Source organism: Mauremys mutica, chromosome 3, assembly GCF_020497125.1.
Source record: "Mauremys mutica isolate MM-2020 ecotype Southern chromosome 3, ASM2049712v1, whole genome shotgun sequence".
In the NCBI taxonomy this organism is placed as follows: Eukaryota; Metazoa; Chordata; order Testudines; family Geoemydidae; genus Mauremys; species Mauremys mutica.
In genome coordinates, this window is record NC_059074.1 from 156,039,156 (window position 1) to 156,066,211 (window position 27,056).

At 46.4% G+C, this 27,056-nt stretch overlaps 2 protein-coding genes across 2 annotated transcripts in view; one reads left to right on the forward strand and one right to left on the reverse strand.

Annotated features, from left to right (window-relative positions):
- Positions 1–9,111, forward strand: part of EHD3 (EH domain containing 3) — a 35,521-nt gene extending 26,410 nt beyond the window's left edge. Inside the window, exons 4-6 of the mRNA XM_045010071.1 lie at positions 2,969–3,381; positions 4,674–4,838; positions 6,961–9,111. Of these exons, the coding sequence (XP_044866006.1) occupies positions 2,969–3,381; positions 4,674–4,838; positions 6,961–7,488 (1,106 nt within the window). The 3' untranslated portion in view covers positions 7,489–9,111. The remainder of the gene's footprint in view (positions 1–2,968; positions 3,382–4,673; positions 4,839–6,960) is intronic.
- CAPN14 (calpain 14) overlaps positions 1–27,056 on the reverse strand; it is a 103,054-nt gene that overhangs the window by 74,104 nt on the left and 1,894 nt on the right. The gene's annotated exons all lie outside the window — the stretch shown is intronic.

The window sequence follows — 27,056 nt, forward strand, 5'->3', positions numbered from 1 at the left end:
CCTCTTGCCTCGCCTTCCGCTGCCCCGTTTCCTGCCCTCAACCCTGGTGGTTTCGGCTCCCAGGTTGATGTCCTGTCTGATCCATTAGATCCTGCCTCCTCACCACCTCATTTGATTTCAAACCCTAGATCATCTCCCTGACCAAAGTGGGTACTCACTCAATCTTCTCACTAAACTCTGATCACTTCATGTGGCTGCTCCCTCTCCTGACCATCATCTCCGCTCCTTCAACAGTGCTCATGTGCCCCTCTCTGACTCTGCAACTGACTAACTGTGCAGCCTTGGGCAAGTCACTTAACCTTTCTGTCCCTCAGTGTTCGCATCTGTAAACCGGGCATGATAAAACGTCTCTCCCTTCCTGGGATGTTATGAGACTCAGTTCATTAATTTTTGGAAATGCATTGAAATCCTTGCTTTAGAGGTGCCAAGTATTATTATTATTTAGGACCGATCCCTCCTACCTGGTGACATCTGATAAGATCACAGGCGGAGGGGGATGCAATGAAGGGATTACTCCAAAGTAGGCTGATGGAAACAGGCTTAGGTTGCCTGGTAGGAACTCATTTGGCGTTAGCATGGGCAGTGCCAGTACAAAATGCAAAAGGGCCTAGACTAGTGCTGAAGACTGACCTACAGAGCAATCCCAGGTGTTCCCCAGAGCTGATATACTGTCACAGCAGTTGAGCCTATTAGTATTCAAGTCATGATACGCCCCACGGGTTTGTAGCCCAGTGTAGGATGTCCTTAGGTATCCAGGAGGAGCTTTTTGACTCAGAACCAATCTCTCCATGGATGGAAGATGCAATCTCACTTCCTTACGGTTTTCATTGGTATAAATTCAGTGGCCAGATTCAAATTTGCAGGCAACACCAAAATCTGAGGTGTGCAGGGGTGGAAGTCACCAAAACACTGGTGGACGGAGCCAAACAGCTCAGGAAGCTGCACTGTTTAGCACAGTGGAGGCTGCTGACTACGAAAGGCAACTTGGGGTGAATAAATGGCTTGTCTATTTTATCCCCTCTTAGAGCTTAGTTACATGGGGAAATAAGATCAAGTGCCACAGAGAGTGTGGAGCTGGGGCTGGCCACGGAGGTGTTCACAACAGGACCTGTATCTCTTTAAATTTAGAAGCAGCAAAGAATCCTGTGGCACCTTATAGACTAACAGACGTTTTGCAGCATGAGCTTTCGTGGGTGAATACCCACTTCTTCGGATGCATCCGAAGAAGTGGGTATTCACCCACGAAAGCTCATGCTGCAAAACGTCTGTTAGTCTATAAGTTGCCACAGGATTCTTTGCTGCTTCTACAGAACCAGACTAACACGGCTACCCCTCTGATCTTTAAATTTAGTCCGCCCTATGAAAAATCCCATCAGACTTGCCGATTTGAAATGCTTGTCAGTCCTGGAGCTGGGATAAATCTGTTGACTGCCTCTCAAGCTAGCAGAAGGAAACCTGTCCCAAGAAGAAACATCTGATGGAAGCAAATAGTTTTCCTGTTTATCTTGTCTGCTTCCCCTTCCACTGTCGGGACTCATTTTCCATTCATGCTCGAGTCTTACGTAGCGGCAAGGGAATGTGATTTCAGCACTAGAGTAAATGCCTGGGGCAGGGCATCTGCTTATATCTCTTGCTACGTTTTGCCAGTGAAGTCCCAGCAATCAGCACCACGAGACTCACGAACTCAAGCAGGCCATGGAAAGCCCAAAGGAATTACATTCTACTCAGCTGTGTTGCATTGCATTTGACACTCAAAGGAATTTATGAGCACAGCTCCTATTTGTGCCAAGCAGAGTGATAAATAGCCCTCTAGCGTGCACCAGTGCTGCATTCCAGTCCTCCCTGTAGTCATGTGCACTGACAGGCACAGCTAGACGCAGAAGGAAAACGCACGCAGGTGGGGGGAGATTTTAAAAAAAATGACAAAAGAGTTTAGAGAGGAGGAAAAGAGACGGGTGGGAAATCCTGCACTCTACAGCACAGGACGATCTGTGAAAAGGAAAAGGGGAGATGGGTATGTAACCAAGGCTGGCTGCAGAAATGACCGAGTTGATGCTATAGCTACTCCCTTCATTTGGGTCCTGACAAGGTCATTAAATGTCAGTAAACGTCGTACACACACAAACCGCTGAAAAAATATTTCCACTGATAATCAACATTTACAGATAGGCAACATAAGAGAAATGCTGTTTGAGAACTTTAAATTAGAGTTTGATTTAAGGATATTTATATATTTGTATATTTTGACATGTGATGTTGGCAGTTTTTGTTTTACTAGTTAGAAAGCTTTAACTTTTTGAATCTCAGCATCTGTTATCATTAAATTATTGTCTGATACCCTCCTATAATTTCCTGCAACTATGAACATGGATAAAAATCTAAAAAAAAAAATGTTTAAAAGTAAACATCCATATTATCCCTCAAAATTGTATATATATATAAAAAAAATACAAACTGAATTTTGCCCCGGCTAAGTATTGTTAATATGGTGAAAGAAATACACCTCAGAGCAGGCAGGGTACAGGTTATAATTATCCAGAACCCTGCAGCCTTCGTGGGTTACCTTGATGAAAAGTAATTAAGAGGCTAGACTTTCCTGTCATGTGACTGGATATACCAGTTTGCATTCTGAACATGGCAGTTTCTTCTGTGTGTGACTTTTAAGATTTGTCTGAGTGCTCCCCTATAGCCAGTCCAGAGGAGAGGACTATTGTCTGTAAAAGAAACTGTGCATGTCTTCGGTGAACCAGTGTTGGTCAGAATGAGGTGTGGGAAGAACACACCTTGGAGTCAGGGATATGGTGGAGAGGAGAGTGATGTCTCCAGTGCCTTTCTTATCTGGCTCCCACAGTGCTCTGCACAACCTGCAGCATGTTGCCTATTCTTTCTCAGCCTGTCAATGAATACGGCACCGCATTGCCTCTCTCGTCTCCCATGTGTCTCTCTGCTCTTCCTCCTCCCCCATTAGGTTATGACTTTGCAGCCGTGTTGGAGTGGTTTGCAGAGCGGGTCGACCGCATCATTCTCCTCTTCGATGCCCACAAGCTGGACATCTCGGACGAGTTCTCTGACGTCATCAAGGCGCTGAAGAACCACGAGGACAAGATGAGGGTGGTGCTCAACAAGGCTGACCAAATTGAGACCCAGCAGCTGATGCGCGTATATGGCGCCCTCATGTGGTCCCTGGGGAAGATTGTCAACACGCCCGAGGTGATCAGGGTCTATATCGGCTCCTTCTGGTCCCATCCGCTGCTGATCCCTGACAACCGCAAGCTGTTTGAGGCCGAGGAACAGGACCTGTTCAGGGATATTCAAAGCCTGCCCCGCAATGCAGCCCTGCGGAAGCTGAACGATCTCATCAAGCGGGCACGGCTGGCCAAGGTGGGTCTTGCCAGAGAAACTCAGCCTTGTAGAGTTTATGGTGGGGAGGATGAAGGAGAGGTCTTGGCTATTTCAGCTCACTGGGTCATAGCCATTGTCCATCATGTTGCACTGTGGGTGGGGAGGGGCACTGTGTATATGAAAAAACAAATGTCCTAGCAGCGACTAGCCCTTGTTGCTGTACCCAGAGGTACTGTTATAATAATGTGGGTGGGAGTAGGGTGAAGCAAAAGCAATCATATCAGGGAGGCTGTCAGCACAGGAAGTGGCAGGCGATGGACACCATCCCTTACAGTCTCTTTGCTTTAAAGTAGCAACTTTAAAATTCACCCCAGATCACCAGACTTAACAACACACACCGGCGCTTGGGCAGCTCTGGGCCTTTGGCTTCCAATTCTGAATAGTCTTAACAGAGCAAATCTGGCTCAGAGGAGACCCACGAGAACAATGCACACCGGAGAAGGAGATACAGTGCAATTCACTGAAACTGCTAAACCATACTGTGAGCTTAGTAGCACCCTGTGGAAGTGTTGCTCAAAGCAAGTGGTGGAAACCCCCTCACTGGAACTATTTGAACTGGGCCGAAGTAGCTCTTGAAAATATATGGTAGGTTACAGTCCTGCTCTGGCTGAAAAGAGGGACCAGGTGATACTTCAGGCTTTTGTATCCTATCTGGACCAGCATAACACACCATACTATTAGGGGAGGAAATAGAAGGATGGCCTCACCCAATACTGTAGGTCAGGTTAGCAATGGAGGCACTGGGACAGATTCTGCCCTTAGTCACATTGATATAAGTTGACATCAGTGGAATTAGTTCCTCTGGATCGGCAGAATCCTTGCACATAAGATATTCATTTTATGTATTCATATTAAAGTCGGCCACACAGAAAATATGAACCTTAAGATTAAACTCTAACTAGATCCAAAGTGCATGGTATCTGCTATCCCAATTGGCATCGCTAGCTGGAAGGATGCTTTGTCCTGAAGGGAGGTATAAAATGAAACAAAACAATTCCCTGTGACAGGTGACTTTCAAACATCTCCCAGCATGCACAGTGTTCTTGTGTCAGACCAATCAGGGTGCACAATTCAGAATGGTATGTGTTGTGCAGTAGTGATAACCAGCAAGAGCAGGCAGAGAGGAAGAGCTCAGTGAAGGGGAAGGGAGAGAGGATAGGGTTTACTCCAAAGCTTGGATGCATGAGTACCATCTGCTGAAGATAATACTCAGATGTACCCATTAATGCTCCTCTTGGTCTTCTTTCCCATCTCTTTCTTATGCCCGTCAGGTCCACGCCTACATCATTAGCTCCCTGAAGAAGGAAATGCCATCAGTGTTTGGTAAAGACAATAAGAAGAAGGAGCTTGTGAACAATTTGGGGGAGATTTATAGCCGCATCGAACGGGAGCATCAGATCTCACCAGGAGACTTCCCGAATCTCAGAAAGATGCAGGTAAGCGCTGGAATAACAAGGCCGGATAATTGACCAAGACAAGAGCATTATAGCAGCTGTAGGGAGTCGGTCAGAAGCAACGCTGAACTGATGCTGTTACAAGTGTGTCAGGACTTTTGTAAGGCAGAAATGAAACCTGTGTTATGTCCAGGCTATATTTAGACATAGATATTTCAACAATGGCAGGTTAACGCCCTCACAAGAGAGGGAAGATTCCTTCACTCGAGTCTATGGCACAAACAGCTCTTACAGTGAGTTACTTAGCTCCTTCTGTCTTTTATTTCAGACCTCAGGCTTACAGCTTTCAGGACCAGCCTGGCCTCACAAATACTACTGATGTAATATTTATAATATTCTGTATTCAAATAGGGGCTATTTTTTTGCTCTCTGCTCCCTTGCTTGTTTATTTCTGGCAAAGAAAGACTCCTGTAGAGAAAGTGGATGTGACAATTAAAGTATCCCTCTTTGTTTTTAAAAGGACAAGCAGGTTTTCTGTGCTACACATTTGGGGACTGCGCCAACGGCCATGTAAGTCAATGGGAGCCTTTCCACTGACTTCAGTGAGTGCTGGATCAGGACCTCATATAGTGTATGCTAACCATGTTGGAGATGTTCAAACCAGTGACTGGCTTCAATCCAGGTTGCAGCCTGTTTCCAGCTGGAGGATCTAGTTCATTAGTTGCTAAGATGTGAATTTTATACCACTGTTATGAGTAAATGGATGCTATTTAAGAAGGAAGTGGAGGTTGGGGATAAAGATGTATGTCACTTAGCTTCTCTCAGTAGAGGATGAACTAGTAACACTTGCTCTAAGCACTTTTACTTGGCTGTGAAAAGTCAGGCCAGTGGAGTTTGTCACATCAGATAAGTTCCAGGCCAGAACGCAGGTGTAGAGAGTGACTGGTATCTGATGTTTCAGAGGAAAACAAGTATACACTCAGCCATTTGTACAATGCTGCACTTAAGGGGAACCCCCCCTCTCCTTATTCTCATGGGCAATCAGTTTATGCCCTGAAATACAAGGGGTAGAATGAAATTATAGCTCACGCCAGGCACGCCCTCAGTTTGCTCCATAAGATAATGGAGAGGGGCACTCGTGCATTTTTAAAGGAAGGATTACTCCTGAAATGTCGCAGTTGCTTCTAAAACTATTTGGATGTAGATTGAACCGTGCCTCTCTTTATTGTAATATGAGATAGTACATTCCCCTGCAATACTAGGGTTGTATGTTCCCACACAGTAATATGGAGTAGTAATTCCGTAGTACACGCCATAAAGTACTGGCCTCTTTTTCATGTCTTGAAATTGTGGTTCATGGTGGCAAAAATCAAAGCCATATAAATAAACAATTCTTATGTCCCAGCGGTGGCCTCCCTCCTCTGTGGAGCATGGGTGAGGGAGCTCTGCCGTGCAGAGCATCAGAGAGACCAGCTGGGGTGTAGCAAGCCATGCAGAAGTGCTCTGAGACACAGAGGCAGACGTGGGCTGAATGGGTCAAGCAGTCTTGGCTTGCGGCGAGGGTGCTCTGCATAGTACTACTTGTGCCTGCTTTTGGCAAGAAGGTTCTATTCCTGGTCCTTATGTAAGTCTCTGATCCTCTCTGCACCCTGTCTCTCCCCATCTATAAAACGGGGATAATAATCTTTACCAAGGGTTAAAGTTGATGAAGCAGGAGTGAGAGCTTTTGCCACATCAGCCAGGAAGGAAGGGGTCTGTCTACCTACTGCATTAGCAGTACCAGCCAAGGGGACAAGAGAGCTCTCCCTTTGCTTTTGGCAAAGGAGGGTAGGGTGACCAGACAGCAAGTGTGAAAAATTGGGATGGGGATGGGGGGGGGGGGGGTAATAGGAGCCTAAATAAGAAAAAGACCCAAAAATTGGGACTGTCCTTATAAAATCAGGACATCTGGTCACCCTAGAGGAGAGGGAGCCGTGTTCTCCCGTGGTCCCCCTTACTCAAGTCCCTGATCTTTACACACACCCCTTTATGAAAGTGCTTTGGGATCTGTGGCAGAAAAGAGGCATACTGAGCGCTGCTGTTGTGTCACCTCCTGCCCGGCAGCCCAGCTAAGTCTCACTAATGCTTGCAGCTTACCCTCTCTTTGTTGTTGTCCTGCTTTAAGGATCAGCTGCAGGGTCAAGATTTCAGCAAATTCCAGCCACTGAAGAGTAAACTCCTGGAGACAGTGGAAGACATGCTGGCCAATGACATTGCACAGCTCATGGTGCTGGTACGCCAGGAGGAGTCCCAAAGGCCCATGCAGATGGTGAAGGGAGGTGCCTTTGAGGGCACCCTACATGGCCCATTCGGACACGGCTACGGCGAAGGAGCGGGAGAAGGAATCGATGATGCAGAGTGGGTGGTGGCCAGAGACAAGCCCATGTATGATGAGATCTTTTACACACTGTCACCCGTCGATGGTAAAATAACTGGGGCCAACGCCAAGAGGGAGATGGTGAGATCCAAGCTGCCCAACACCGTGCTGGGCAAGATATGGAAACTAGCTGACATCGACAAGGACGGGATGCTGGATGATGAGGAATTTGCCTTGGCTAATCATCTCATTAAGGTCAAGTTGGAAGGTCACGAGCTCCCAAATGAACTTCCTTCCCATCTCCTCCCTCCATCCAAGAGGAAACTGACAGAGTGAAAAGAAGGTCACCAGAGAGACACGAGGGAGGAGGGGGAAAGAGAGACAACCCAGAGACATGTTTATTTAAATTATACCTTTAGATGTGAGGTCACCTTTGGATTTATAACAATTTTAATGTACAAAGGAAAACCTAAAGCAAAACAAAAAAGCCCAGCCCTTTCTCATCCTAACATGCAACTAACTCTTCCTATGTAATATCCTTGCTTCCTAATGTGTAGTCTGTAAAGATGAAGGGAAAGGAAAGGCTTGGAGACAGTGGCAGAAGCTGACAGAAGGGGGTGGAGGGAAGTATCAAGTAGGCTGTGTCTTCTGGGGTTGGATTAGGCGCAAGTTATCTGAGGATAATCTCCAGAATCAGTCCTGAACTTCATCCACGCTATTTAGTTGGCTTCAGATGCAGCCTGAGATTTGTGAAATTCCTGGTGGGAAAGGAGAAGCGACTCAAAAGTCCCTGAGCTGCAGATCAAAGTAAAAGAGCACATCACCCGTTAGTGATGAGCCCCCACTGGAACCCCAGATAAAAGCCCTCATGGACAGGGTCTATAGAGGTGTCTGCAATCTGGATCCAGATCTAGTTCTGAATTTTCCAAGTGGCCCCTGTCGTTAGGGCGGGCTCAGCCAAAAACAGCACATCTGAATACGCCCAAACTTCAGTGCTTTTGACATCTGGATCTGAATTTGGCAGTTTGAATTCCTCTAACCACAGTGGGTCAGATCCAACAAGCTACTGAGCACCTTTATCTCCCATTGACACCAGTGGGAGATTCCGACTCAGGGCATGGCCAAGCAAATGATAATACAACCCACAGGAAAACAAAGAGAAGGAGGGGACAAAGGCATGGAAATAGTTGAATGTTTAGAGGCAGAGATCAGATGGTTTAGAGGGGAGGAATTTTCCCTGCTTCATCATCCTCAAATAATCCACTGAATGTGTCATATGGAACTGCTCAGTATTTTCCCCTTCTGAAAGCTTTCTGGACAATGGATGGTATTTATCCTTCCTAGAAAGTGATATGTTTACCTGTTATCACAGAAGTGTGTACAATGAAAACCGCAAGCTCATGTTCTTATCTTATAAAAAAAAAAAATCCAACACTGTCAGATGAATCATCTATTATCATGAGTACAGAGGCACCATGTAGCAGTAGGAAGGGCTTGCTGTATTTTCTGTGTCCTTGTGAGCAATAGCCTGGAGACCGGCAATGAGCCCTTGCTTAGCCCTCACACAATTACTCTTTATTCCATCCAGAACTTCCATCCTGAGCCAAGAAATGTTCAACTCTTCCTTTCATTCACTATGACATTTCTGGTTTCCTGGGATTTTACTTGGGTAATAATCCCTCCATTTTAGGTTTGTTTTCCCCCTCGCCCCTTTTATTTTTTTCATTTGGGACGGGGTATGGCTCCACTTCTTGTTGTCACTTGATATATGCTGAGCTCCTACTGTGATGAAAAAAACAAGACAAGCATAACTTATTTTATATCTGTGTTGATATTATATAGAGAAATATATTCCATGTATGTAGGATGTGCTTACTGCAGTGCATTTATCTTTTACAAATTAACGCATTAACCTTTTTGTACCCTGGTCCTAAAACATTATTAAAAAAGTAAAAATCAGGACTGTTTCTTTCTCTGTTCCCTTATATAACGGAATAAAATATCGGTGGTTTCTTAAAGAGACCCCCTGTTCCTGCCTGGAGGCTACAATAGAAGCAAACCATCCCAGGTACCATCTGTATTGCCTGTGTAGAGAACAGCCTTATTGGGCTTGTGTTGGGTCATGATTGGTTAATATCTGCATTAAAATTTCCTGCTACTTTCTGGGAATCTAATCGTAATCACAGGTGCAGCATCACTGGAGCCAGTGAAATTGCACCCAGGATTAATTTAGCTCAATATCTGGGAAGGGTAGAACCCAAATAAGCTGATTTCTGCTCAGCTCAGTTGAAGTTTTGCCACTAGCTTCAGGAGCAGCAGGAATGGTCCCAAGTAATTTCTTTCCTGCCAGTCATGGAAGGAGAAGGTGCCAAAGCTCCACAGCTTCACAGGGACCGGAAATGAACCAAACCACATAGTCCCACAGCCACTCACATATTCTTCTGAGCTTGCATTACAATCGACCACTGTGAGATGTGATACTTCATTTGAGTGACCTTTATCCCAGGTAATAACACAGTGAGGGCCCATCTGAGTGCTGGTGTAATGCTGGTAACGTGTAGAAAGTGGGTGTAAGCAGTAACACAGCACAGATTTAGCATTCAGTGAGTATATCTAATGTTGTCCCGACACCATGAGCTAGGGTAATTCCCAGCGTGTATATGTATAGTCGCACTAGCTCAATGCGGGCTAGCATGAGTATAAATAGCAGTGTAGCCACAGGAGCGCAGGCAGCCGCAGCATGTCTTAGCCAAGCCACGTACAAACCCACCTGAACCCTGTCTGTATGTACATGGCCCAGAACCCTGTCTGTATGTACATGGCCCAGCAAGGCCGTGCCTCTGCTGCCTTCGCTGCTATTTGTACACCAGCTAGCTCTCAGCCAGCGCATGCGAGTATACATGCGCAAGCTGGGGATCACAGTAGATATAGCCTGTGGGGGTAGTGTAAACAGAACAGCAATTAACACAAGGTTATATGCTAAAGTAGGCTGTGTCTGCTTTCCCACTCCATTATCAGGCTCCACTATTTTGTCAGTAACAACTGTTCTCCAATTAACTTGCATTGCAATTCACATGTCGGCTGCATGTTACTAGTTTCCTCCAAGGAAGCTGCATTCACTTAACTCCAAACCCCGAGTTTCTGTTAGATTTCAACAGGGGCTGGGGCTGGCTGGGAAAGAGAGGGAAGCACCTTGTGTCACTCCTTAATGACATTCCCACCTCCAGGCTGGTTCAGAGTTCTGGGGACTGGCTCTAGAGGAGGGCTCTAATCTGGAAGGGCTTGTGGTGAAGTTGTGACACATTAGCTTTTTGATGTTGGGACCTGGGATTTTTGCTGCTAAAAGCAGAGTGTCTATCAACATTTCTTTCAGTATAAAGTTCCACTGGCAGGAGTATTGAGGTTAGCCATAAATTTCACTCTAGTGGGGACTGGAGGGCTCCAGCGATACAAAGCCTTCCATTCTGGATCAACTCAGTCCAGCCTTGTACTGACTGAAACATCATTAGCGGCTTCAGTTGCTGAGCTGTCCATATGAAATTAGTCAGTGGTTTCTGTCCACATTACAAAAACCATCACACCATGTTTGGCCACTTGATCTTAGCAGTTTCCGAAAAAGAAGCCAAGGATTGAACAGGCTGGCAGCACAGACAGATTTTGTCCCCAACTGAGGACAAGTCAGCAGACTGGCATGCGGCATGGCCACTGCCCATCCTGTATCCACTGTCTGGATATACAGAGGACTTCAGTCTCCATGATAGCCAATCTGGTAGCTTTCATCAGCTCTCATTTAAAAATGCTAACAGGAGGGGTCCACAGAAGAGCTCTACCAACTGTTACAAGTGCCCAAAACACAGAAGATTTGTAGGTTGTAACGCAAAAACCACTTTGCTTGGTTCAAATGTAACTTTTCAGGCCATTTGGAGAAGAAAAACTAAACAGACGTGAGTTTAGTTGCTTTGAGATCTGATTTATTATGCATTATGGTTTAACAACAAGACAGAAGAGGTGAAGCACCCTCAGCATTCAATGAAAATGTGACGGTATGAAAGGGCAGGATGCCAAACAGGAAAGTTACAAATAAAAAGAAATCCATGTACAAATAATACTAAATTGCATTTACATGTTACATTTCATCCTCATGGGTTCCAAAATGCCCTGCAAACTATGAGACAGAACAAACCCCTTGGAGGGTAAAAAGATGCTTAAACCCCACACGTCTGCATACATAAAGTACATACAAACCTCTCTGGTAAATAGAGCCAGTCAAAAATAAATAAAAATTGAAAACTTTTAAAATAAAGTGTTGAAATTTTGGCTATTTGAAAAAGTCTGGCCAAGCTGTAAATTGGATGAAAAACAGGAAAAAGACTTTTCAAAAATAATTCTTGCAAATGTTTTTGACCAGCTCTACCACTGAGTAGGTGGAGTGGCCCCCACCCAAACCTATGACTGCCTCAAAACCCACTAGGCAGTCTCATGGAGCTCAACACTCATGCTACTCCAAGCCCCAGGTCTCCTTGGCAGTTCTTCTCCAGCCTGAGCCATGCTGCCATTGCCTCCCTATCTGTACCTGTCCCCACTTCCTCTTTCCAGGAGATGTTTGCCAGAGTGGGGCAAGAAGACCCCAAGAATTTCTGTGGAGGGCTCAGCATTCATTCGTTCATTCTGGTTTGTTGGAAGATGATCCCAAGCAGGGGAATGCTTCTACCACCATACTCAGCCACTCTCCTCTCTGCTCCAGTCATGCCCTCCTAAATCTGAGGCGCCCCAAGCAGACAGAGGAATGTTCCACAAACTCAGAAGGAGGGGATGATAAGATGCTATTTGGCTCTACTCCTATTGCTCCCATTTTTAGCCATTGTAATGGGTTTTCCCTCTACTTCCATTCCTCTCTGGACATCTCTCAGAGGGGACTATCTGGCCCTATGGATGATAGCTGCATTTTAGGGTTGCTGGAGGTATCGCTAGGGTAAGACAGCCACTTCGTACCGACACCACTACACAACAAGTTGTTTCGGGAGAAGAAAATGTAAATAAATGGAATAAATTGTTCCATTAAAACTTTAGGGTGCATTTAGGTTGGCAGAATGCAGTTAATTAGCCAACCTGGTGCTTTGTCAGTGAGGTCAACATTCCTACACTGCAGTGGATCTTTAATCAAAAAAACAGTCAGAACCTGTATTACATCATATTAACTAACTGGCATAAACTGCATACAACCAAGAAATTCAGCGTTAAGGCTGAAAACTGCCCTCTGGTAACTCCCGTTCTTATGCCTAAACGTTTTGCCTTTGCATAGAGCTGTGGGTGACCTGACTTTACATAGACCATGATCTGCACCACCCACAATACAGCACTGGGGGAATACCGGACGGAGTGTCTGCAAAACTCATCTAGGCGAGTGCTACACATTCTGACGCTTTTCCAGTTGTCTCCTCCACTATTATTTCATGGCTTCCCTTATTATGGGGCTAGCTGTGGGAAGGGAGATTGTGTGGCTATTTATCTGGGCTTTGGCAGGTCAAGAGAACATTGCAGACCCAGTGAAATCTTTCCCCAGCCTCAGGATTGCTAAGTTTGGAGTTTCTGTGCTAGGAAAGAATTGTGGTGAGGAGGAGGATACTGAATTGTTACACAGGAATAGCCGGACAGTAACCTCGCGGGTTATTTTTTATGATGCTTTCATAATACAGCATGCATCTGTTATTTTTGGTCTTTCCCTTTCCTTCCTTGTGCTTCCAAGTCTCTCCCTCCGTCTTTCCCTTCTCAAGGCTGGACTGGGGATGTTCAGACCAGAGTTTAGTTTGGGAACTCTGCACACAGAGAAAGTTCAAGGCTAACGTGGGCAATTCACTCAGCATGTCATTTTCCTATTCCTGCAGGCAGGTCAAATGGAACAATGAATCTGCTCGTTCAAGGGAGACGCAGTGTTCCTAAAACAGCTAATCTCTGCCTAGGGAGAAGTAAATCCCCTGTGAATGTGACCTGCCTCCTCTGGGCTTTATTATATTGTACTGGTCCCTTGGCTGGCATGGGCCTAAGAACGCTGCAAAAGTTTCCAGGGTTTTAGATCAGGCCCATTTCTACCTAACAATATGTCATGTAAAGAAATTAGAATAAAAGGCTCCAGTAGCATATTTTAAATGGTCTTATTGCCACAAACCACAGGAGGCATTTTTAGGAATAGTCCTCTGTGTGTGTGTGTGTGGTTTCTGTCGGTCTCTTACCCCCGTCGTAGTGAACACTGCATTAAATCAGCTGTAGGGTCTGAGTGTAAAATTCCTCTCCTCAGCCTTAGCCCTAAATTGATTGCAACACTAATGCTAAGTGGAGATTTTCTATCTATAGCTTTGTACACACTACTTGGCCTATGAAACTATGTCCTTACCAGTAAGATGAGAATGAAATAGGCGCCTACAAATATAGCACATGTAGGGAAAGAAATTGCAGTCACTCGGAGGGATAGGATTAAGCTATCTCACTAGCTTTCCACTGACTTGGACACTATTATTTCTGAAGTCAAGAATTTTAAACTCTTTGGAAATAAAGATACAAAGCAGGAATAAAAGTCAGATCCATCTGCATCTGTGTTATTTAAAAGATTCACAGATACAGCGGAGGGAATTGTTCAGATACAAACACCCTCAAAGTTTACATCTCAGGCTTGTAGCTTGGGCCCATCTCTAATCTATACCCTAACTATGTCAGTGGACTCTCAAATTCCAGATATGTAAGACCACAGGGGCTGGAACTAGAGGTGCTGCTGTACCAGGGCCGCCCAGAGGATTCCAGGGGCCCGGGGTCTTCGGCGGCGGGGGGCCCTTCCATTCCAGGACCCGCGGCCGAAGTGCCCCGAAGACCCGCGGCGGGAGCCCCCCGCCACCGAATTACCGCCGAAGCGGGACCCGCTGCCGAAGTGCAGCCTGGTCTTCGGCGGTAATTCGGCGGCGGGGGGGGGTCCCCGCCGCGGGTCTTCGGGGCACTTCGGCGGTGGGTCCCGGAACGGAAGGGCCCCCCGCTGCCGAATTACCGCCGAAGACCGGGCTGCACGTCGGTGGCGGGTCCCGCTTTGGTGGTAATTCGCCAGTGGGGTGTCCTTCCGCCCCGGAGCAGAAGGACCCCCCGTCGGCGAAGACCGGGAGCGAAGAAGCTCCTGCGCCCTCTTGCCCCGCCCCCTCTGGGTGGCCCTGACCCTATCCACCCCCCCCAGAACACCCACAATCCAAACCCCCCCCTTCCCTGCCCCCTGACCGCTCCCCCAACCTCTGCCCCCTCCCTGTGCCCTGACTGTCCCCAGGACTCCCTGCCCCTTAGCCAACCCCCCCGGCCCCAGCCTCTTACCCCCGGCTCCCTCCTCACCCGGAGTCTCAGCGCCTCGCAGAACAGCTGCAGCGTGTCTCCGCCGGGGCCCCTGAGCCCCGCCCCGCCCCGAGCCGCGTGGTGAGGGGGGCGGGGCTGCGAGCTCCACGCCGAGCGGAGGGAGCTGAGCTCAGCCCGGAGCTCGCAGCCCCGCCCCCTCACCACGCGGCTCTGAGCGGGGCGGGGCTCAGGGGCCCCGGCGGAGACACGCTGCGGCGCTGTCTGAGGATGCCGCTTGATGCACTAGGGCTCCAGGAGAGGGGCGGAGGCGGGAGCCTCAGCTGTTCTCTTGGGGGCCCCTGCGGAGCCCGGGGCAAATTGCCCTTTTGCCCCCCCCTCTGGGTGGCCCTGTGCTGTACCCCCTGGCTTGAAGTGGTTTCCATCATATACAGGGTTTACAGTTTGGTTCAATGGCTCTTCCACCCCCCACCCATTATGCAAATTGTTCCAGTCCCACTGTGTAAGACTCTCAAGAGCTTGAATGTAACTGACCCAAAATTTTGACGGAAGGCACATATAGCCAGGTACAGATTTCCTCAGTCTGCAAGTTAATTTTTCTCTTCCTGGTAGGACATTCTGTTTCTCTGTACACCCTGAAACGCTACGGTAATGTTACATCCAATGCACATTTTATGCATCCATCTAAATCTAGCATAACAAAAGTATCTGTAAAGTCAGCAAACAAAAGGACAGTGGTGATAATTCTCTGGCAGTCACAGCTTGTAAGTTCAGCCATAAAAATTATCTAACTCATCCAAGCTTTCTTATTAGCAGGTGCCAGGATCTGCTAGCTGTGGGCATTCATTGACCCCTTCCTTTTTTTTTTAAAGTCATATATATGATCTTTTCTTTTTGACACACAACAACTCAGTGTCTAATGCTTTAAGGAAAATCTCCGGGACCCCAAGCAGTGTTAATTTTGATCCTTGAGTCTCAGTCTATGGCTTTTGAGCTGTAAGTGTCTGCTTCTGGGTTGGAGTAAAATGTCCTAATTCTGATGCTAACAGAGCACCTGCTACGGAGGATCGCTAGTAATTTAAAATGAAATCTCAGAGGCTCACTAATACACATGTGGCTGGAAAGGAGTACCTATAGAACTAGACTTCTTGAAATTGGTGGACTGTTACCACCAGATGTCACAGTGAGCCCTAAATAAAATACTGACATAATGGGCCAAACCCTCTGAGCCTTAGGCCCTCTACACTAGCAAAATTAGCAATACTCCTTGAGTATTTGCTTGAATGGGCACCCTTTGTGCTGTGTGATTGGACAGCAGTCACAGGATAATGTCTCTGCTCCCTATTGGATGATTCCCAAACCCACAAAACACTTCCAAGATAGCTGCCAGACCTGTATGGTGCAAGTACAACATTTGCATGAGCTCTCAGGATGGGTGCCAGCTGCTGCTTTGTTTCTGTGAATATTCTTGTGAACAAAAATGTACTGACAAGAACATTTATAGAAAGGGACTAAAGGGGTTGCCGACACCCTTTGTCACCCACAGCCCTGACTGAGCACCCCTCGGCTGGATACTCACCTGCCTGCTGTGTTTGGGCCTCACACACGGGGCCCGTATGCTCTTAAGCATCTCTTGATCTGAGTAGGCGGCAGTGTTGTCTCTCCCCTTGGCCTCTGTGGTACCCTTCCCCAGGCACAGGCTCTCCATTACCCCTTCACAGAAACCAGGCCCTATAAACCAACTACCCTCGGTCTCCAGGACCAATGCTGCCCCCACACAGGGACGGCTCCAGACCTCAGCACGCCAAGCACGTGCTTGGGGCGGCATGCCGCAGGGGGCGCTCTGCCGGTCACCGGGAGGGCAGCAGGCGGCTCCGGTGGACCTCCCATAGGCGTCCCTGAGGAGGGTCCGGTGGAGCCGTGGGACCAGCGGACCCTCCGCAGGGACGCCTGCGGGAGATCCACCGGGGCCGCGGGACCGGCAACCGGCAGAGTGCCCCCCGTGGCATGCCGCCCCGCTTGGGGCGGCGAAATATCTAGAGCTGCCCCTGCCCCCACACCAAAAAAAACCAAACAAAAAAAAAAACCTTCCAGTAGCTTGGGAGCACAGCCTTTCCCAGAACTCTAACCTTGTGGGTACTCTGGGTTTACAGTTCACCTCTCCAGGGACATTAAGGACATTCAGGGCGTTGGACTAGATGACCCTTGTGGTCCCTTCTAACCTTATGATTCTATGACGTGATCATTGAAGCGAATAGACCCAATGGTTTTGCAAAGGTTTCTAAACACAATCATTCTTTACCTTATATAACACAAAATATATACAGAGCCAGACAAAAATAATAAACACACCTACAGACATTTCCCTACCTCAGTTTCCTCACCACTCTGGAGCATTATCTGGGCTTAGGTCAGAGTCCTCTAGATTGTTCAAGATCCTTGCCCTACAGTTCATGACTTCTCCTCTGAATCATGGAGTCTCTTTCTCTCCCTCCTCCAAATTAGCTTCCTTTGGTCTTGGCTAGTTCCTCCATCAAAACCAGTCCTCCATGATACAAAAACATGCCGTTTTGTTCCTATCTTGTGTCAAAGGCTTCCTCTCTCCCTTGCCCTGAGAGTCGCTCGAGTTTGTAAGTCCTGTCACTAATACCTGGTTCCTTTGTCCGCTGCTGGGAAATTCCATTGCTCTGTCCAAACCCCCTGCAGGGAAATTTGAGAAAACTGACTTCCCCCAGACTTCATCCTTCCTATTGTTCTCTGTGGGCCAGATCAGTTCACTAGTTGATAGCCCTGAACCACTATCTCTTTCAAAGACAGATTTGTAGGCAGCATTCCCCTATTCATTAGCACAACGGACATGAGGCAGTACACAGTAAAAGACTCTTGTAAGATATATGAATACAGACACTCCATAAAATCAAACTGAAATTCATAAGTGGAACAGAGATTCTCCAAATTGTCACACCATTGAAATGAATCTGAGGTTTTTATTTGAATAAACGTTTGAATTTGGGGGGGGGGGCATTTCTAATCAAGACGACCACTGAAATGCAGCCACCTTTCGGGAAAGCACTCTGCCACTTGCAGACCCCCCCAAAAATTTCAAATGGAGGTGCAGACTCCTTTAGAAATCTTAGACAGAGTCTGCAGACCCCCAGGGATCCACAGACCACAGGTTGAAAACCATTGCTCTAGTTCTTTATCTGCAGCTGCTTCCTTGGCATTGCCACTGATGTCAGCCTCCAGCACAGCTATACAAAGAAATTTCTGCTTCAGGGGAAAAAAAAAAAGGCTGTTGGAGTGGAAGCAGAGCACCCTGATGGGATGGGGCACCTCAAATGTGACCATGGACACCTTTTTTAAAAAAAATCTTCCCTATATACCCCCAGGTTGAACACCTTTCTGGTCTCTTTTTACTTCTTTCTATGGTAGAAGTGTAGTGACACAAACATTCCCCGCCAGCAGATGTGGTGAGACAAGAGAGGTGTGCATCCTGTCCCACAGGAGACCCCTTAGGCTTGGCAGAAGCAGTGGTCCTCACCAAGTGACCCCTCAGAGTGCCCACCTGTGGGAAAGCAGCCAGCTGGCATGCCCAGAAGGGCTTGGGATGTGGCAGAGGTGGCTTCTCAGACCAAAACTCAGAGAGGTCCACTGGAGATGTCAAAGGCAGCTAGTGGAGAATGGAGGGGTGGCTTGTGAACCTGTGAAAGTTGGCTGAGACACAGTTCATCAGTGAACCACTCACGCAGACTCAGGCATTTCACACAGCCCTAAAGAGTCTCTGCCAGGACCAGGCCTTTTTGAGTGGCTGCGTCCTGTCATGAGAAAAGGGTCAGCCCTCCTCACAGGAGAGGAAGTAGTTGGGTTTGGAGTGTGGGAAGAAAAGCACCCAACATGACAGTGAGGATTCTTTGCCAGGGTTCTTATCCATCTTGAGTGTCCCTGCCTTAACCCTGTAGCTCCTTTAATAGCATGTATATTTCTAGCTGCATTTCTACAATTCTTACAGCTAGATTAAAAAGGGGCAGTATTTTTTCACTGCCTCCTTTTCATGCATGGTTAGGAATAAAACCTGGGATATTATTCCCTTCCAGGTTTAGATTGCTTTAGAATATCCCACAGGTGAAGGAAGCAAGCAAGCACTCTCCATGCAGTCTGCAAAAACCCCTGAGATCCCATGCAGCAGAAATGTAGTTTATTAGATTCTCACTAGAGACAAGCATGAACCTCAGAGTTCAGATCTGCAGCCAGTGCTCCAGAAAGTCAGAGCATTCAGGGCTCATGTGTTTGGTTTCATTCATTATAGAATTGGGGATGAAGTCGGCACAGGGACATTCAGATCTGGAGTTCCCTCAAGTATGGGGCTGTTCAGACTGGTCTTTCATGTTCACAGTCAATTCTTAATTATTTAATGATTTATGTGATTGTTACTACTCTGTAATGATCAGAGCACCCCGGACAGTCTTCTAAAAATTCACAAACAAACAATCAGAAGTGTCACTTATCCCAGATAAATTCAAAACAAATAACCCAGCCCCAGCATAAACATAACCTCCATGCACAACTAGCTGCAAACTACAGCTTCATCCAAAAATGAACCTACCCAGCAGGAAAAAGACCGGTGACATTAGAGGTCAAACAGTTACAAAATGGTAACGCATCTGGTCTTGACAATATTTCATCAGACCTGCTGAAACATGGAAGCCTGGACTTAGTTCACTGGCTTCATAGCATTATCTTAGAAGACTGGAAAGGGGGCTGCATCATCCCTTCTTTCCCCAAAAAAGGAGCACACTCAGCTTACTCAAGTTATAGGGGAATTACACTACTGTCAGTCCCAAGGAAGGTGTTTATGATCATACTTCTGAACCAACTGAAATACTGTCTCAACCCTAAAATGAGATAACCAGTGTGGTTTCTGTACAGGTTGTTCTACAATCCATGCTATATATGCTCTGTGGAATGTTACTGAAAAACAACCGGAGCAACAAAAGGAAGGTAACACTGCATTTATAGACTCTGCAGCCACTTTTGACTCAGTACATTGATCAGCACAGTGGATACTGCTATTCCAGTACAGGGTGCCTGACGACTGAGCACACCTAGTGGAAGAATTGTGTTGTGGTAAATTTAGCCATGTGAAGGACAATGGTTGTCTTGCAGACTGACTTTCAGTAGAATCAAGGGTATGCCAGAGACGTATACTCTGATCTATGTTATTTAGCATTCTACTATACTAGCTGAGGACAAAGGTGAATGAAGCCAAAGAAAGTAGGTGGTGTGAAATTTAAGAATCATCTTTACAGGATCTTAAGTATGAGGATGATATTGACTTACTTGGAGAGACTACTGACCAACTACAGCTAATGCTGGAATAGCTGCAGGAAAAGAAAAGAAAAGAAAAGAAAAGAAGAATCTATGGGCGTTAAGATCAGTGGTGACAAAAGCAAAGCTACGCATGCCTCCTATAAAATGGAAATGAATGACCTGCTGATGCTGCATGTAGATGGCAATGACATTGAATGGGGTGAATAGTTTTATCTATCTGGGTGGTTGGTTGACAACAGGCGGTTCTATAATTGCAGAACTTACACGTTAATTCAGTCTTGCTTCAATGGCATTTCAGAGTCTTCAAAGGCCTCTGTTTGGGCGGCAGGATGTCTATGTGACAACTAGGATAGAACTGTTCAGCGTGATAATGATGACAACCCTGTTACATGGAGCAGAAGTATGGCTGTTAAAAACAACTGAGGAGAGGAAACGAAACAGTTTTCAGTGTCAAAAGTTATGCTGTATTCTTAGCATGTCGGTTTGATTTTGTCACAAACAAGGAGATACACAGAAGATCCTGGCAAGTTACAGTCTAGCACCAGCTGAGAATAGCACAGCTGCAATGGCAGAGTCATGTCCCACATGCAGAAGAAGGTATGCTTTTATAGAAGGTGTATAGAGCGGAGGTTGAAGGAAGCAGAGCAGGAGGATGATCATGAACAAGGTTAGAAGATGCAATTCTGAAGGATTTAAGAAGCCTTCCATATTGTCAAAGGAAGAAGTCTTGCAAGGGACAATTCAACTTAAAAGTCCATTCTATGCACCACCACAGCTATATCATAGCCATCTGAATCTGCTGCCACACAAAATCTCTACCCAGCCCAACCCAACATCCTTACCCTCAAGGGCAGGGGAGAAAAGTTGGATCCAGTCATGCACCCTGAGGACTAATATACTCAAGCTATTATGCACAAGGGGAAGTGAGCTCTGGAGGTCTGGAGCCTTTGTAGAGAATGGCCTGCCAGCCAACCCTCTCTCATACCAATAAAGCTCCAGCTTAGACATCAATGCTGACCACAACTGTGGTGGTATGTCATTGGGAGAGAGACCATTTCCCACATAGATAGGTCATCACAACCTTTTGTTTTGCATGTTCATATCTGGAGAGCTGCTACTTGAGAAGTTACACCCTTTGAATCATTCTTATTCAATTGTTTACTCAGAAAAGCAGCACTTGACACTTGACAGAGGAAAAAGCCCTGAGGCACAGGGAGAGGAAGAGTGATTTTACAGCCCCAGCAAAAAGCTATTTACTTCCTAGATAAGTACAACTGGAAACCTCTTATCTAATCCAAGGACAAAAAAAGCCATTAGCTGTGTTTACTAAGCCTGAGATATGTTTCTTCAAAAAGCCTAGTATAGAGGTAAGCAGAAGATGCACATACAATGGGAATTTTTATGCTGCACATTTTTTTGTATCAACAACTTATTTAAAAACACATAAGCCAAGATTCTGAACAACCCAAAGTTTAGACTATAATTAGGCTCCAAAATCCATATTTAGGCACCTATATAGGTGGCCTGCACTCAAAAGTGAGGAATCCCCACAGATGATATTCAAACACCAATGAGAGAAGAGGTGGACTGTACAATTTACAGTGAAAGAGGAGGTGTTCACAAGACACTCTCCCTATTAGGATGTGTTCCACACTATGACAAAGTTGGCAAACTCCTGTACTAAATCATTTCTGCTCAGTAATTTTTCTCCAAGTAAATCGTACTATTGGGACAGGAGGTAGTAAGTTTTACTACTCGTCTGGGGAACTCAGCTAGAAAGGTCCCCAGTTAAGATGGTGACGGAGACCAACTCCAAAGGATTCATGTGAGAATCATCAGAACATTGGACATGAGACATCCAGTGGAAGAGAAATAATATCCCCTGGTGGGATTACTGTATTTGAAGGCAAAAAGAACAAGGAGTACTTGTGGCACCTTAGAGACTAATAAATGTGTTTGACCATAAGCTTCCGTGGGCTAAAACCCACTTCATCGGATGCATGCAGTGGAAAATACAGCAGGAAGATATATATACACACACACACAGAGGACATGAAAAAATGGGTGTTATCATACTAACTATAACGAGAGTAATCAGTTAAGCTGGGCTATTATTAGCAGGAGAAAAAAGGTTTGTAGTGATAATCAGGGTGGTCCATTTCCAACAGTTGACAAGAAGTGTGAGTAACAGTAGGGGAAAAAATTAGCATGGGGAAATAGGCTTTACTAAAGACTGGGAGTGGATGGGTCATTACACAAAGTAAAACCGAATTTAATGGTGTCAAGTTTGCAAATCGATTTCAATTCTGCAGTTTCTCATTGGAGTCTGTTTTTGAAGTTTTGTTGTTGGAGTATTGCGACTTTGAGGTCTGTAATTGAGTGACCAGGGAGGTTGAAGTGTTCTCCGACTGGTTTTTGAATGTTATAATTCTTGACGTCTGATTTGTGTCCATTTATTCTTTTGCGTAGAGAATGTCTGGTTTGGATGGCAGAGGGGCATTGCTGGCACATGATGGCATATATCACATTGGTAGATGTGCAGGTGAATGAGACCACCATAGGACCTAATCACATCAGCCATACTATCAGAGGTGCGATCACCTGTACATATACTAATGGGGGGAGGGATAGCTCAGTGGTTTGAGCATTGGCCTGCTAACCCCAGAGTTGTGAGTTCAATCCTTGAGGGGGCCATTTAGGGATCTGGGGCAAAAATCAGTACTTGGTCCTACTAGTGAAGGCAGGGGGCTGGACTTGATGACCTTTCAAGGTCCCTTCCAGTTCTAGGAGATAGGTATATCTCCAATTATTTTTTTTAAAAAAAAAGTGATATGTGCCAGTAAAGCCCCTCTGCAAACTTGACACCATTAAATTAGGCTTGAATAAAGACTAGGAGTGGATGAGTCATTACACAAAGTAAAACCTATTTGCCCATGCTAATTTCCCCCCCTCTACTGTTACTCACACCTTCTTGTCAACTGTTGGAAATAGGCCATCCTGATTATCACTACAAAAGTTTTTTTTTCCTCCTGCTAATAGCCCACTTTAGCTGATTACTCATTATAGTTAGTATGGCAACACCCATTTTTTCATGTCCTCTGTGTGTGTGTGTTTGTGTACGTACACACACACACACACACACACACACGTTTGTGTACGTACACACACACACACACACCCCTACCTTCCTACTGTATTTTCCACTGCATGCATCCAATGAAGTGAGCTGTAGCCCACAAAAGCTTATGCTCAACTCAATTTTTTAATCTCTAAGGTACCACAAGTACTCCTTGTACTTTTTGCTGATACAGACTAACACGTCTGTCACTCTGAAACATGTAGTTGAAGTGTCATGGTTGGAAGTAGCTACTTAAAGTGAATGGGATAAAGCCTCAGCTGCATTGAGTTCATATGGAGCTGGGGAGGGGAAGCTGGCTCTGAATATTCACTTTCTGAAAGTGCTGAAATATGGCAAATTGGATCTGGAATACTACTTTGGGCCCATATGAATAAAAAACCCTAAAAAGCCCAAATCACTTAACCAAACCTTTAAAACCTCAATAAAAAGAGTCAGCTCATATTTTTAACACAAACAGATTTCCCAGGCTTAATGATAATATAAGATGAACAAACAATGTACAGACACTTTGCTCGCCACTCAGAGCTTTGAAAATGGTAACTGAGCAACTGGATGCTATTAATAGGGTCTCTTCTTTTTATTACACATGCACAACACAGTTTGCAAATAATTCCATTGTAAAGATATTCATAATAGGCTTGACCACAGTGATGAGAACAATCCAAAATAGTCAAACAAATATAACAAAAGGGATCTAATATTGGGTAGTGAGCCAGTGCTGCCTGTTCAGTAAGAATTATTAGGTACACTCCAAACCCAAAGAATACATCGCACTCAGCCTCTAAAAGTCAGGCCCCTTTAAGCAGTCTCATGTTGGACATTTCAAAATTGAGGTGCCCAAAAGTACTTGTCAGTCCTTTATGAAAATCTTAGCCATTATATATTTTGATATACATATATATATTTATACATATACACAGTATATATACACATACACATATTTTGGGTTTGGAGCACACAGACAGGCACATTATTTTATATGCTAAGAGTTTAGCAGATGCTCTTCCAGAGAATTTTATATCTTCCTGCATCCCTCCAGATCCCACATTCTATACATACTGATTTCTATTGAATAATAATGTACAAAAAGGCTAAGTGTGTATTTTTTAAAAGACACAGGTTCCCTGCTTCCTGTATCTGAATATGGAACAAAAACAGGATCGTAATTTACCATAAAGGACAATGAAAATATTATCAATGTGAATGTACATTGTAAGATAATACAAGCTATTTCCCTTGTCATTTCCCCCTTCCTCCACCCCTCTGCCACTACCCCTCCCAGGCAAAGAGCCACTCCTCCTGCTCATGGAAGGCTTGACGCCTATCTCAGACCATAAATTACTCACAAACAGCTCCTTAAAGTAGCAATGACCCTAAAGTAACACTTCCACAAAGCAATAGAACTTCCTGCTGAGCTGATAAGAGTTTCCTGTTTTGAGGTTTTTTAAAATAATTGACTCCCTCAGACTTCTGAGAGAGGACAGCAAGAGTCACCACTAGGTATTTTTCTCCCCCATATTCCTTTCATGCCACATGTACTAATTTGGGTTTGTTAAGTCTCAATTAAGAATTGAGTCTAAATACACAGACCACCAGGACAATTCAGGAAGAGGTAAGAAGTTCTCGATTCAGGTCCATCACACATTCCAGTGAATGGATTTAGAATGCGGATGGCCTGTAGATCCTACATTTGTCACCTACTGATCTCTATTTCCTTAAGAGCCCAATTTTTTATTTCACAGAATCATAGAAATGTAGGCCGGGAAGGGACCTGGAGAGGTCATCTAGTGAGTCCATCCCCTGCACTCAGGCAGGAACTCCTAAGGTGAGGTTAAGTCCGCCACTACTGTAACTGAAGAGGTGACTGATACTGCGATAGTATTAGTTGTCCGTGCTATACAGGGCACAGTGATGGGGTGTTCACCCCACACCAGCCCTGAAGGGATTAAGGTGGCCCAGAAGAGGCCAATTAACCTTCACAGTTGCATTTGAGGGGAGGCCCAGGAATTTACAAATACTCATTGTTGACGAAGCCCAGCTAGGTAAGGAATATAAACAGGAGGAGCTGCAGGGGGAGAGTCCCCTGTCTCTCACTGAGAGCAGAGAAGGGGGGAGGGGGAAACCCGAGCAGGGGGAGAATAAGCCCTGGGATCCTGGCCATGGAAAAAGGGTCAAACCCAGACAAGTTGTGGAGAATGAAAGCCTGAGAAGGCAGGGTAGGAAGACGCCAGGGAAACAGCAGCAAGGAAGCAGATTGTGTAGCCTTTGCCTGCTGATTATAGAGCCCCTGGGCTGAAACCCAGGGTAGTGGGAGGGCCTGGGTTCCCCTGCCAGCCACTGGGAAGTGGCATAGGTCAGCCTGAGGCACCATCCAAACAGCTGGTCCAGCCAGACTTTGAAACCCCAGAAGTGGGGACCATGTAGCAACTTAGCCGGAGGGCTGAGTCAGGAAGAGGCAGCACTGTGAATTACAGGAAGAGAGGCCATTTACAGTGATGAAGTGACCATCGGCAGGGGGAGCTGTATAGGAATTACCCACTCTGCCACGCCTGGCCAAGAGGAGACTTCTTGCGCTGAGTGGACCCTGCTACAGGCACTCTCACAGCTAAGGATAGTAATGGTGATTTAGGCCACATGGTCACCACTTGGTACCAAAAATAACTTTGATGCCAAGAAAGTCAGTGCGGAGACCATCTGTATCATAGGGGTCAACACTGGAATCATGGGCACCAAGGGCATTGGGGTGCACAAATGTTGGTAACAAGAAGTCAGTGCCAGCTGAAGTGCGGATCTTGGCCTGTGACAGTACCATATGTGCTCTGACACCTTGTCAAAACCTGGTCTCTGAAGGACCCGATTTGGGCCATTACCCTTTGGCTGAGTAGCCTGAAGACATCTATGCGTTCTTTAACTAAGTCCTGAGGAGGGTGACCTAGGCCTGTGCTTACTGTGGGAATGATGTTCCTTCCCACTCCTTTCAGATAACTGGGTGGAGGATGACATAGGTGCTCTGCCAGTTTCTGTGGATGAAGGTGCTTTTGAAGAGCAGGCCTGAGAGCTGGGCAGTAGTTCACAGGAACATTGACAGACAGGGGCGGCTCTAGGAATTTGGCCGCCCCAAGCAGTCATGCCTGCGGGAGGTGCACCGGAGCCGCAGGACCAGCGGACCTCCCGCACGCATGACTGCGGAGGGTTCGCTGGTCCCGCGGCTCCAGTGGACCTCCCGCAGCTGCGGAGGGTTCGCTGGTCCGTGGCTCCGGTGGAGCATCCGCAGTCATGCCTGCGGGAGGTCCACCCGAGCCGCGGGACCAGCGATCCGTCCGCAGTCATGCCTGCAGAAGGTCGACTACAGCCGCGGGACCAGCGGACCCTCCGCAGTCATGCCTGCGGGAGGTCTGCTGGTCCCGCGGCTCTGGTGGACCTCCCGCAGGCATGACTGCGGAAGGTCCGCTGGAGCCGCCTGCCGCCCTGCCGGCAAAATACCGCCCCAAGCGTGCGCTTGGCGCGCTGGGGTCTGGAGCCGGCCCTGCTGACAGATGAAGCCTGTTCAGGCCCAGTAGGCACCTTCCTCTGGTCCTGAGGGGGCTCTCATTGAGTGCTCCAGGGAAAAAGGTTTAGGATTTGCATCTCTTGTCTTCTGTGTCCTCGTAGAGAAAAAGTGACTGACAGATTGAGCATCTACCAGGGATAGCCCCTTCTCCCAGAGAAAGAAGCACTTCAAGTGCCCTTCCTTCAACAGAATAGGTACGTCTCAGGAGGTGCATGTATCAGATCCTGGGGACTTTGTTTCAGCCATAGCTTTGTACATTTGACAGTGGATCCATCTCCCCAAGGGGCGGTAGCTAGGTTGAACAAAAGCTAACACGGTCTACACCAGAGGTTAGGTTGGCTTAGCTACATTACTTAGAGGCGTGGATTTTTCATACCCCCGAGCAACATAGCTGGATTGATCTAACTTTTTAGTGTAGACCTGGCCTCAAGTACATCTATGGCCCAGTGTTACCATAGTGTCTGAGCCGCTCACAATTTTTAAAGCATTTACTTCACAACGTCACTGTGAGGCAGTCTCAAACGAAAGTCTGCTAAGGCCTAGACTAGTACCCTAACCACGGGACCA